Source organism: Schistocerca cancellata, chromosome 3 (genome assembly GCF_023864275.1).
Source record: "Schistocerca cancellata isolate TAMUIC-IGC-003103 chromosome 3, iqSchCanc2.1, whole genome shotgun sequence".
Lineage (NCBI taxonomy): Eukaryota > Metazoa > Arthropoda > Insecta > Orthoptera > Acrididae > Schistocerca > Schistocerca cancellata.
Genome location: NC_064628.1, coordinates 34,691,844 through 34,706,016, shown reverse-complemented (window position 1 = coordinate 34,706,016; position 14,173 = coordinate 34,691,844). Strand labels below are relative to the sequence as shown.

The 14,173-nt window shown below is 44.2% G+C and overlaps 1 protein-coding gene across 1 annotated transcript in view; it reads right to left on the bottom strand.

Moving 5' to 3' along the window:
- LOC126175605 (facilitated trehalose transporter Tret1-like) overlaps positions 1–14,173 on the bottom strand; it is a 194,284-nt gene that overhangs the window by 38,999 nt on the left and 141,112 nt on the right. The window contains exon 4 of the mRNA XM_049922482.1: positions 3,767–4,042. Coding sequence (XP_049778439.1) covers positions 3,767–4,042 — 276 coding nt within the window. The remainder of the gene's footprint in view (positions 1–3,766; positions 4,043–14,173) is intronic.

Sequence of the window (14,173 nt, the reverse complement as noted above, 5' to 3'; positions counted from 1 at the left end):
AGGAACCAGATACCAACCCCTTAATGTCCTTGACAGGGACCTGTATGGAGGTCGCGGTGCGATGGTGTGAGGTCGGATTATGATTGGTGCACGTACACCTCTGCGTGTCTTTGACAGAGGACCTGTAACAGGTCAGGTGTATCGGGACGTCAATTTGCACCAGTATGTCTGCCTTTTCAGGGGTGCAGTGGGTCCCACCTTCCTCCTGATGGATGATAACGCACGGCCCCACTGAGCTGCCATCATGGAGGAGTACCTCGAAACAGAAGAGACTAGGCGAATGGAGTGGCCTGCCTGTTCTCCAGACCTAAACCCCATCGAGCACCTCTGGGATGTTCTCGGTCGACTTATCGCTGCACGTCTTCTAACCCCTACGACACTTCAGCCGCTCCGACTGGCACTGGTGCAAGAATGGGAGGCTATTCCCCAGCAGCTGCTCGACCACCTGATTCAGAGTATGCCAACCCATTGTGCGACCTGTGGTGATCAGATCCCACATTGATGTCAGGGTACATGCGCAGGAAACAGTGGAGTTTTGTAGCAGATGTGTTTGGGAACGGTTTTCTCAACTGATCACCAATACTGTGCACTTACAGATCTGTATTGTGTGTGTTCCCTATGTGCCTATGCTATTAGCGAGAGTTTTCTGCAGTGCCACGTTGTGTGGCACACCATTCCGCAATTATCCTTAATTTATGAGCAGGAGTGTATATGGAGGATGTCTGAGGGCTTCCCAGGGAAACTCTTGCAACGTCCTCGAAACAACGTGCCAACAAAATGCCGTCCATTTGTTGTCAAGGCTGGCGCGCTGCCAAGATGACGTCGGCCGGCCTTATCGGCTGGGGTCAAAGGTCAACTGGTCAGTGTGCTGACGTGACATGCTGTTACATACTCTATGCCGACAGTTCCTAGATGTACCCTTGTCCGTTTTTCAGCTACGCTACAGATCACTTTATTTATGAAAATACATTGTACAGTCAGCAACAAATTTAATATCCTCACATACACCTTTCCCTTTCATCCAGATAAATACAGACTCATTTACAGAAATTTTTCTTTTATTACGTGTATACAAGGATAAGGCAGAGGCAGACATATATGCGGATTTTCCAAAATCTTTATTGGCTAATTCTGCAATGTGATACGTGCGGTAGGCGATGATGTCTCTGTCGACAAAACTTTCCAGGCCGGGAACATTAGGAACTCCAGTGCCACCACGTACAATTGCCACGTATGTAACAGCATGTCACGTCAGCACACTGACCAGCCGATAAGGCCGGTCGACGTCATCCTGGCAGCGCGCCAGCGGCGGACTTAGCGCACAGCGGACGGCTGCTGCGACTGACGGAGGAAGCGTTCGGAGCCGTTGACCGACGTAAGTATTTCGGCGCTCTCTTGCTGGACGTGTCTCGTGCCTTTGACTCCGTGTGGCATGACGGCCTCCTGTACAAGCTTCTTGTGCAGGGGGTACCTGTGTCGCACGTGAGGCTCCTGCAGAGCTATCTGCAGGAAAGGACGTTTCACGTCCGCGCAGCCAGTGGAATTTCCACGGAGCGCCGAATACTTGCGGGTGTACCTCAAGGCTCGGTCATCGGTCCGACGCTGTACTCCCTCTACACCGCCGACCTGCCACGCACGAACCGCGTCCAGACGGCGCTTTATGCTGACGACACGGCGATCTACAGCAGCAGCTGGAGCGTCGACGTCCTGCAGCGGCGTCTACAGGCGGCCACCGACGAGCTCACCGAGTGGGCAATGAAGTGGCGCCTCGCCTACAATGGTGAGAAGAGCCAGGCGATTATCATAGCCAGTCGCCCCTTCCGCCACGACGCGCCAACAGTATCGGTGTGTGGAGTGCCAGTCGAATGGAACGACACCGCCAAGTACCTAGGCGTCACATTAGACCGGCGTCTCACATGGCGGCAGCACGTTGAAAACATCAGGGGCAAGGCGCTGGGTAGGTTGAGGCTGCTCTACCCTGTGCTCAACCCCACGTCAACGCTGCCAGAAGACGTCGGTCTTACACTGTACAAGGCCGCCATACGACCGCTGCTGGAATACGCAGCGGTCGTGTGGGGAAACACGGCCGATACAAATCTGAAGCGCCTACAGACGATCCAAAACAGGGCGCTACGACTGGCACTTCACCTGCCCAAGGACTTCCCCACGGAGGAGCTTCACCGCGTCGCTGCCGTCCAGCCTCTACGCCAGAGGTTTAAGGACGCAGCGACAACTTTCTACAACAAAGCCGAGAGGTCGACCAACCAGCTGGTCAGAGGACTCGGCAGCCGACCACACTGGCGGGCGTCACTACGCTGGCCAGACCTGCTGCGCCGGTAAGATCGATGCAGCAACCATAACAACACTTGTCCCCGTGCAGGACAGCTTAGGAAGTCAAATGCATAACCCATAACCTGATCATTCTTAATGTAGGAAAAATAGCGCTAGGCTATTAAAACCTACACCCTAACCATGTGGAACACACTCACACCGTTCCACACATTAGCACACCTGGCTGGCACCGGCTCACTCCCGCCTCGGTACTCCACGAGGCTGCTTCATGAGGAAGCTGGCGTCCCGTTGCTACGGGATCGCATCAGGCAGACCGCCAGGGTGTTCTATGCCTCTGCAGAACACTCTGGCAGTCATCTTATACGCGGTCTGGGACACCAAGTCCACCGCAGGGCAACCACGCGTTGGCCTGATCTGCTGCGGGAGTAGCTTCTTCCGCAGCCCCTATGACGCTTTTGACGCAGCGTCCGCCCTCACGCGGCCGCTCACATAGGCCAAACCAACAGTGAGGCCATACAACAGTTCTTGAGGTCCACACAGGAACAGCAGCTTCGCTGCTTAGCCTGTCCCCCTCCTGGTAGATGAAACCAGAGATTTGCAGTGCAGTGCAGTGCAGTGCACCGGCTCACTCGCGCTGCTGCTGCTGCACAGCCAACTGCATTGAACGCTGCCAAGATGCCTTTTTACAGAAGATATCGCCGTCGCTCTAAGCAAACAGTATATAAAACCATTGAGAACATTGAATTCTCAACATCTGCTGCAGACAAGAAGAAAAACTCTCTGAAGAATACCGCCGCTACCGCACTTCTCGACGGACCTGCTGTTTTCTGTGGATGTAGACTTAATTTTAGTATTGATCTTAATGATTCCTTTTCACATGGTAACGGATGGCTTACAGTGGCAATTGTACGTGGTGGCACTGGAGTTCCTGATGTTCCCGGCCTGGAAAGGTTTGTCGACAGAGACATCATCGCCTACCGCACGTATCACATTGCAGAATTAGCCAACAAAGATTTTGGAAAATCCGCATATATGTCTACCTCTGCCTTATCCTAGGATTTCAAATGGTTCAAATGGCTCTGAGCACTGTGGGACTTAACTGCTGAGGTCATCAGTCCCCTAGAACTTAGAAGTACTTAAACCTAACTAACCTAAGGACATCACACGCATCCATGCCCGAGGCAGGATTCGAACCTGCGGCCGTAGCGGTCGCGCGGTTCCAGACTGTAGCCCCTAGAACCGCTCGGCCACCCCGGCCGGCCGTCTAGGATTATCACCGTTCGTGTCTTGTGTGTCTAACCGCTACAGGTGCGGTACTATGTGGGTACAAGCAAGCGGTCGGTCGGTTCCAGACTGTAGCGCCTAGAACCGCTCGACCAACCCGGCCGGCCGTCTAGAATTATCACCGTTTGTGTCTTGTGTGTCTAACCGCTACAGGTGCGGTACTATGTGAGGGTACAAGCAAGCGACGCACCTCCATCTTCTGGAGCTCGGCCTTGACCCCGGCGGCGGGCCGGCCACGCAGCCGCATCAGCGCCTCCTCGGCGAGGTCGCGGCGGCCGCGGGACAGCAGGAAGAGCGGCGACTCGGGGGCGGCGGCCAGCATGGCCAGCAGGAAGAGCACGGGCGTCGCCGCCGACACCATGGACAGCTGCGCCGCCGTCGTGAACGGCCCCACCAGGTACTCCACCAGCAGGCCGGCCGTGATGAAGCCCTGCATCAGCGAGCCCAGCGTGCCGCGCACCTCGTCCTGCCGAACGGTACAGCTTGTAACGGAACATACTAAAGGCTTTACTTTACCGAAGTATGCGATACCCTCCAAATTCAACCAGTTCAACGAGTATTTATGATTATAGAAAAGGTATTGTGTATGTTAACAATGATTGCATAACATGTCTCCATAAACAGTCAACCCATTAAATTATACTGAGTAACTGTCCCACACAAAAGTTTATATCACTTGACGACTGATACAGCAAATGTCATCATGTAAAAACACTGAGTTCATCTTAAATAATTAATATGAAGTACGAAAAATAGTGGCCAACTTAGGTATTTTGGATCTCCTTAAATAAAAATCACCCAGTGAAACCTATTTGTTCACTAGGAGCGTTTTCACTCAGTATTCACGAAATCAATCCTGTTTTAGACGAAAACCAATGTACTTCTTAATAATTCATGGTATTTACTTATTTATGCAAATTAGAGAAGTCAATTGACAAACTTCTAAAAAACGGCCTTTTTGTAACAAAGAATTATTCTGTCAAGTCAACAAATCTGTCTGTCATTTTAATAACATGTTAAATTATGTCACTCGATGCAAATTAATAACTTTTCTGCACAAATTATGATAACAGATGTACATGTGACTTATAAACTATATCTCTTTTTAGTAGTTCTTTGACAGTGTTATAAATACGAGCAGCAAGAAGGGTCGAGAGGCAGTCGGAATGTCACTTTGGTAAAGTGTGTTTGTGTGTTATTGTTTGAGGTGGATAAACAATGCAAAGAACATGTAAAGGAAGTACTACTTTTTGTTGTGTCATGGTCTTTGGTGGACAGTGGAATTAAGATGGCCACCAGAGTAATAAATATTTGAAGTTTACATATTTGTTGGTTTCGCTCGTTCTTTATCATCAAAAGCATATAGAAAACACGGGACCTCATGTTTTTAACCCTAGACAACCAGATTTAGAGCCAGCATCAGCATCGAGACACAGCAGCGATCCAGCAAGCAGCAGCGATTACCACAACACAATGCATTTTAATGGTGCCAACCTAACATCAAGTGCTAACAAGCTCCGTAAATGGGAGTGAAATAGTGCGATTATACCAATTAGCAATATCTACGACCAGGCGACCATTACAACATCCGAGACTTGCCCCTTGACACCTGGGCCACCATTACGGAGGAACCCGTACAGAAATTCATCAGCAGGACACTCGTGATGAAGGCCAGCGTCAAGAAGCCTATTGTGTCACGCACCTCACCTTGTAGAAAACATCTCCAACCGACAAACAGCGCCAAGAAATCTCTACCAACATCTAATCAACTGTCGTGAAGGGCCACCTTCGATTCACCACCGGCAGGCTGTTCATATTGAAACCCTATATCGGTGAGCCCAATGGACTGCTAACCTTGTCCTGCAGGCAGCACAGCTCCACTCATCAAGTGTACTGAAGCTTTGCCCTTCTCTCAGCTGGGCTTCCATCATGAAGAGGTTGGAAGGTCTCTGTTGGATTCCTTTCATGTTAATTTCTTAAAACTGTTGTCATTTACGGCATACATTCCACTTCTAAATTTACTGTGGTGTTTCTGACTAACTGGGAGGAGACTGAGTAGTGGAACGTGTTACTTTTACACATAATCAAGAACGATCTGTCACACTACTACACTTTAAAACACAGTTTATATGTAATTCATGTCACACAGCCTCATACGGAACCTACATCCGCTTTCTTTTATATAGTGTATATGATAAGATACTGTCATCCCCCTTCCCTTCTGTGTGAAAGAATGAATGAGCAAATGTATTTCTAGTTGCATGCTTGATGGTAGCAGACAAGCCTGTCTGCTAGAGAACAGTAGGACCAACGTCGGAACAGGTAGCTACGCTTTCTAAAAGCAAAGAGGTTTCTATTCTTGGTATGGTCCTGTCCATCCCTTGTCATGTTGGTATAGGAAGCTGCCTCTCTGGTCACTTCCGTTTTGTACCTGGACGCACCCTCGGTAGGGACCCGCGGGCAGTCTGTCCACGGCGAGCGTCTGAAGTGGTAAGATCTCCAGCTAAGCGCGTCTCTGCTAAGTCCGTAGGACAAAGGATTTCGTAAGTTCAGCCTAACTGAAAATTTAATCACCTTTATTTCAGGTTTAGATCTAAAATATATAATGTTATCTTAAATTGCAACGCAGTGTAATTCGAGTGTGAAGTTCAGAATATCTTCCGGTAGTTGCTTTGTCATTACTTTGTGAGTAAACCACGTGTTGATCAGTAACTCTAACTAAGATCATCAATCTTAAATGCGAGTGTGCGTGAGATTATAATGTCTCGTCTTGACAATATTTTTCAATATAGCAACTTTTCTTTATGTTCAACCCATGTGGGGTGTACTTTGTGATACCAGTACCACGTGCTATACAATTGTTTGACCCATCAGGTTAATAGTAAGACGATAGTAACCAGTTCGAGGTTTTTCTTTTGTAATTTGTGTTTCGATGTAATTTATTTTAATTATCAAAATTATTGTGGAGTTACACTCTTTGTGTAAACCAAGTTGACCACGTGAAGCATGTAGTGTAATCATCAAAGTAGCTCTCTGCTATTCTTTTCGGGAAGATTTCACAGAAGTTAGTATGAATTTAGTATACCAGTGTGTGGTAATTTCATGACGGACAGGATTGTGCTACGAGTGTAACTTCTTTGGGTGAAAATTGAATCGGTTGGTTGTGGTTAATTTCCTCTTGCATATGTTTCAATGTTCTTCGCGTGTTATTTTATGAATGCAGTGTTGTATGCAGTCTCCCAATCTTGGCTCTATATTTGATGTGTTCCATAAGTTTACCAACTCACATTTTCACAATCCTAAATAAGGCACCAGTTTAGTTATGAATCTAGTTTAATATGCTGAAATTTTAACGGAAGAATGATCAAAGTTAAAATAAATGTCCAAATATAAACCGATTTATTTCTTTTTATTTAAATTCTCTTTTTATGTGTATATATCACCGGTTAACTTAAGATGACTATTATAAGTTTATAATTAATGTTAGTCTGGTTGCCAATTTGGTAAGCTAGACTGGATACCTGGTGAAACAGTTGCTCAGTAATGCAAGGATAAGTTCCCCAGATAGCTCACGGCTTTTAACCCGCTTTTATTATCTTGAATATCAGCACCGCTTTCAGAACAAATTAATGCATCAACATTACAAGGTCCACACAGTAAGGCATTAGGCCACTCATGATGAAGGCCTGCATCAGGAAGCCTACTGTGCCACGTACCTAATCCTGTAGAAAATATCTCCAACCAACAAAGAAATCCAAGAAATCTCTACCAACGTCTACTCCACTATCATGAATGGCCGCCTTCAATATTCCACCAACATGCCAACTGTTTTAGAGCACTGTATCAGTGAGCCCAATGCGCTGTGCATTTCGTCCTGCAAGAAATGCAGCTCCACTCATCAAGTGTACTCGAGCTGGGCCACCATCATGTATAGCTCCACACCATAAACCATTAGGTCACACATGATTGAGGCCTGCATGAGGAATCGTACTGTGCCATGCACCTAACCCTGTAGAAAACTTCTCCAGCCAACAAAAGACATCCAAGAAATCTGTACCATCTGCTTCATTGTCTAAAAGGACCAGCTTCAATATTCCACTGGTAGGCCAACAGTGTTGAAACCTTGAATTGGCGAGCCCAACAGGCTGCGCACGTCGTCCGGCAGGCAACACAGCTCCACTCATCAAGAGTACTCAACCTCTGCCCCCCTGACAGCTAGACTGCCATCATGAAGAGCCCAATAGTTATTGTACTGAAATGCAGGGGGATCTGCAACGAATTGACGCATGGTGCAGATAATGGCAATTGAATCTCAAAGAAGACAACTGTAATGTGCTGCGAATACATAGAAAGAAAGATCTTTTATCATTTAGCTGCAATGTAGCAGGTCAGCAACTGGAAGGAGTTAATTCCATAAATTATCTGGGAGTAGTTATTAGGAGTGAGGTTCATTGGAACAATTCTAAGGAAATGCAGTCCGGAAACAAAGGAAGTGGGTTACAGTACACTTGTTCGCCCACTGCTTGAATACTGCTCAGTGGTGTGGGATCCGTACCAGATAGGGTTGATAGAAGAGATAGAGAAGATCCAATGGAGAGCAGCGCGCTTCGTTACAGGATCATTTAGTAAAGGCGAAAGCGTTACGAAGATGATGGATAAACTCCAGTGGAAGACTCTGCAAGACAGACACTCAGTAGCTCGGTACGGGCTTTTGTTGAAGTTTCGAGAACATACCTTCACCGAAGAGTCAAGCAGTATATTGCTCCCTCCTACGTATATCTCGCGAAGAGACCACGAGGATAAAATCAGAGAGATTAGAGCCCACGCAGAGGCATACCGACAAACCTTCTTTCCACGAACAATACGGGACTGGAATAGAAGAGAGAACCGATAGAGGTACTAAAGGTACCCTCCGCCACACACCGTCAGGTGGCTTGCGAAGTATGGATGTAGATGTAGATACAGTAAACCATTACGTCATCATACCGAAGGTCACCAGGAAGCCCACTCTGCATGCACCTCACGCTGTAGAAAACATCTGCAATCAACAAAGATATCCAAGAAATCACTGCCAACGTGTAATCCACTGGCATGAAATTCTACCTACATTATTCCACTAGTAGTCTGCCCATGATTAAGCCCTGTGTTAGTGAACACAGTGAGCCAAGCACTATATCCTGGAGGCAACACAGCTCCATCTAACAAGTAGACCAACGTAAATGATAAATCAGGAACTTGATTACGAATAATACTCTATATCGATACATTCCAAGCAGTAATAAATGTGAGTTTCAAACTCACAGTCCACTATGATTTCTTGCTGCTTCAGCGTAAATTTTAAAAGGAATTAGCGGCCATTATTCACCTCACTAATGTCTTGTACACAGATATGCACCGACAGTGTTCGACAGTGGAATATTGCTGCCTTGTTGTGATGCCTTGAAATAATTTAATGAATAATCTGGTAAAGTTATATCAAGTAAAACTTGATATTTTTCATTGGATTCAACCCTATCACTAATACATATACTAAAGTTTTTTCTTAGAATTTAGATTCTCACTTACCTGCAGTACACAGATCGAACTTCAATTCAGCGAATAATAGTGAATAATTTACATACTCAATATTTTTTTAGATTATTTTAATTTTTCATATTTTATGCTAAGTTCGTTTAATTATAGGTAATTATATATAACAAGATATAAATTATAAACTGGCTTAATAGCGACAGGACAAAGTGAAATAATACAATTTTAATTAATTTATATTGTTATAATTATAATTAATGACTTTTTTGTTTCTTGCTAAGCAACATTTGTGTGGAGACCGATTACAAACGAAACCTATTTTGAAGAACTATGTGATGCAACTTTTGCGCCCAGAGGAGATGACTTCTGTCAATGCCGGTGAATGCAAGCTGGGATAATATCTTACAGATTTCATTCCATCCTGCTTGCAACCAAGCTGCTCTTTAAAAACTAATATAACATTGAGCGAGTAGACTGATCAAGACTTTCTCTTGTAGTTAATTACTGTATTTAGAAAGATTTTTGGGTTCAATATGAAAATTTGTACATACTGTATGAAAAAGATGGACAGATACGGCTAGAGTTTTTTTAAGCTTATCACCGTAGTACTAATCGTGCTTTCAGTCAGTAAGATTAAAAATGGTTGATAATACTGTCAATTTCATAGTGACGTAGGGACTTCGAACTTTTTTTCCAAATTATTTGTATTATGATAAAGATAGCAATCAGACGAAACTGGATCATTTCGATAACAGTGATGTTGAATCTAGCGCCAAAGTAGGTCAGTAAGTTACTCATACAAGACAATAATAGACAATTTAACACAGTTGTTCCAAAGAACTTATGTATTAGCACGGACAATGTCTGTAGTACTAAACCTCATAGGTGAGATTTCATATGTACAAACACCTAGCATAAAAATATTACAGGTAAGCAAGAGGCTTTGTTACACAAGAAAGACCTGATGATTAAAGGAATTTGTTAAAGGCAAGACGCATTGCCATCTTCTGAAACACTCATATCGTTTAAATTACTGAAATTATATTAGTTAGGTTGTACAAAAGCTATAATGGATGGACTACTAGGTACAAACCAAACACAAAATGTGCGTGAAAAACGTTTAAGCCGTTGTGTTATTGGGAAATGTTTCAGATTCTAAAGGATAAGTTGCGTAGAGAAATCAGTGAAAAATTAATAAACGCCTCTGAAATCAACTTGGAGGAGCTTAGGACAATCCTCGATTCGACTGATTTGATTCAGACTCGACAGAAAATGGGCAAGACGTGCAGCTCAAGCATAGTAACGATAGTATATCATCTGGTAACCGTAAATACCCCCCCCCCCCCCCCCCATGAACCATGGACCTTGCTGTTGGTGGGGAGGCTTGCGTGCCTCAGCGATACGGATAGCCGTACCGTAGGTACAACCACAACGGAGGGGTATCTGTTGAGAGGCCAGACAAACGTGTGGTTCCTGAAGAGGGGCAGCAGCCTTTTCAGTAATTGCAAGGGCAACAGTCTGGATGATTGACTGATCTGGCCTTGTAACAATAACCAAAACGGCCTTGCTGTGCTGGTACTGCGAACGGCTGAAAGCAAGGGGAAACTACGGCCGTAATTTTTCCCGAGGGCATGCAGCTTTACTGTATGATTAAATGATGATGGCGTCCTCTTGGGTAAAATATTCCGGAGGTAAAATAGTCCCCCATTCGGATCTCCGGGCGGGGACTACTCAAGAGGATGTAGTTATCAGGAGAAAGAAAACTGGCGTTCTACGGATCGGAGCGTGGAATGTCAGATCCCTTAATCGGGCAGGTAGGTTAGAAAATTTAAAAAGGGAAATGGATAGGTTAAAGTTAGATATAGTGGGAATTAGTGAAGTTCGGTGGCAGGAGAAACAAGACTTTTGGTCAGGTGAATACAGGGTTATAAATACAAAATCAAATAGGGGTAATGCAGGAGTAGGTTTAATAATGAATAGGAAAATAGGAATGCGGGTAAGCTACTACAAACAGCATAGTGAACGCATTATTGTGGCCAAGATAGATACGAAGCCCACACCTACTACAGTAGTACAAGTTTATATGCCAACTAGCTCTGCAGATAACGAAAAAATTGAAGAAATGTATGATGAAATAAAAGAAATTATTCAGATAGTGAAGGGAGACGAAAATTTAATAGTCATGGGTGACTGGAATTCGAGTGTAGGAAAAGGGAGAGAAGGAAACGTAGTAGGTGAATATGGATTGGGGCTAAGAAATGAAAGAGGAAGCCGCCTGGTAGAATTTTGCACAGAGCACAACTTAATCATAGCTAACACTTGGTTTAAGAATCATGATAGAAGGTTGTATACATGGAAGAACCCTGGAGATACTAAAAGGTATCAGATAGATTATATAATGGTAAGACAGAGATTTAGGAACCAGGTTTTAAATTGTAAGACATTTCCAGGGGCAGATGTGGACTCTGACCACAATTTATTGGTTATGACCTGTAGATTAAAACTGAAGAAACTGCAAAAAGGTGGGAATTTAAGGAGATGGGACCTGGAGAAACTGAAAGAACCAGAGGTTGTAGAGAGTTTCAGGGAGAGCATAAGGGAACAATTGACAGGAATGGGGGAAAGAAATACAGTAGAAGAAGAATGGGTAGCTTTGAGGGATGAAGTAGTGAAGGCAGCAGAGGATCAAGTAGGTAAAAAGAAGAGGGCTAGTAGAAAACCTTGGGTAACAGAAGAAATACTGAATTTAATTGATGAAAGGAGAAAATATAAAAATGCAGTAAGTGAAGCAGGCAAAAAGGAATACAAACGTCTCAGAAATGAGATCGACAGGAAGTGCAAAATGGCTAAGCAGGAATGGCTAGACGACAAATGTAAGGATGTAGAGGCTTATCTCACTAGGGGTAAGATCGATACTGCCTACAGGAAAATTAAAGAGACCTTTGGAGATAAGAGAACCACTTGTATGAACATCAAGAGCTCAGATGGAAACCCAGTTCTAAGCAAAGAAGGGAAAGCAGAAAGGTTGAAGGAGTATATAGAGGGTCTATACAAGGGCGATGTACTTGAGGACAATATTATGGAAATGGAAGAAGATGTAGATGAAGGTGAAATGGGAGATACGACACAGCGTGAAGAGTTTGACAGAGCACTGAAAGACCTGAGTCGAAACAAGGCCCCCGGAGTAGACAACATTCCATTGGAACTACTGACGGCCTTGGGAGAGCCAGTCCTGAGAAAACTCTACCATCTGCTGAGCAAGATGTATGAAACAGGGGAAATACCCTCAGACTTCAAGAAGAATATAATAATTCCAATCCCAAAGAAAGCAGGTGTGGACAGATGTGAAAATTACCGAACAATCAGTTTAATAAGTCACAGATGCAAAATACTAACTTGAATTCTTTGCAGACGAATCGAAAAACTGGTAGAAGCCAACCTGGGGGAAGATCAGTTTGGATTCCGTAGAAATACTGGAACACGTGAGGCAATACTGACCTTACGACTTATCTTAGAAGAAAGATTAAGGAAAGGCAAACCTACGTTTCTAGCATTTGTAGACTTAGAGAAAGCTTTTGACAATGTTGACTGGAATACTCTCTTTCAAATTCTAAAGGTGGCAGGGGTAAAATACAGGGAGCGAAAGGCTATTTACAATTTGTACAGAAACCAGATCGCAGTTATAAGAGTCGAGGGACATGAAAGGGAAGCAATGGTTGGGAAGGGAGTAAGACAGGGTTGTAGCCTCTCCCCGAAGTTATTCAATCTGTATATTGAGCAAGCAGTAAAGGAAACAAAAGAAAAAATCGGAGTAGGTATTAAAATCCATGGAGAAGAAATAAAAACTTTGAGGTTCGCCGATGACATTGTAATTCTGTCAGAGACAGCAAAGGACTTGGAAGAGCAGTTGAATGGAATGGATGGTGTCTTGAAGGAAGGATATAAGATGAACATCAACAAAAGCAAAACGAGGATAATGGAATGTAGTCGAATTAAGTCGGGTGATGTTGAGGGTATTAGATTAGGAAATGAGACAATTAAAGTAGTAAAGGAGTTTTGCTATTTGGGGAGCAAAATAACTGATGATGGTCGAAGTAGAGAGGATATAAAATGTAGACTGGCAATGGCAAGGAAAGCGTTTCTGAAGAAGAGAAATTTGCTAACATCGAGTATAGATTTAAGTGTCAGGAAGTCGTTTCTGAAAGTATTTGTATGGAGTGTAGCATTGTATGGAAGTGAAACATGGACGGTAAATAGTTTGGACAAGAAGAGAATAGAAGCTTTCGAAATGTGGTGCTACAGAAGAATGCTGAAGATTAGATGGGTAGATCACATAACTAATGAGGAAGTATTGAATAGGATTGGGGAGAAGAGAAGTTTGTGGCACAACTTGACCAGAAGAAGGGATCGGTTGGTAGGACATGTTCTGAGGCATCAAGGGATCACCAATTTAGTATTGGAGGGCAGCGTGGAGGGTAAAAATCGTAGGGGGAGACCAAGAGATGAATACACTAAGCAGATTCAGAAGGATGTAGGTTGCAGTAGGTACTGGGAGATGAAGAAGCTTGCACAGGATAGAGTAGCATGGAGAGCTGCATCAAACCAGTCTCAGGACTGAAGACCACAACAACAACAACCGTAAATAAAGGCGCTAAGGCAACAGGTGCAGCCTTGGCTACCGAGACAACAACATCAATGTAACGACGGGGTTAAAATTCGGGATGAACTTTATTGTTACAAATGTAACAATCGGCTCTACGAGCCAATGAAGCTAAATATCTGGTTACAATAATTCTCCATACATGTGCTACTGAAAATGTTATTTTCAGTGGTTTATATAAGAGGATAAATGAGAAACGAAAGTACCCACTAAACATGTCAGCAATTGTTAGATCATGGTAGCTGTAGGCGCCAGATCTAGAAATATAAAGAGACAGTCCCGTCTGCCTACACACGTAGGAAAAATAGCTACAGAATGCAGGTTCCTAGTAATAGATGACTTAGTGATAGACTTTATTCTGTGCATAGATTTCCTACGTAACAGAGACGCAAGAATCGATCTCAGGTA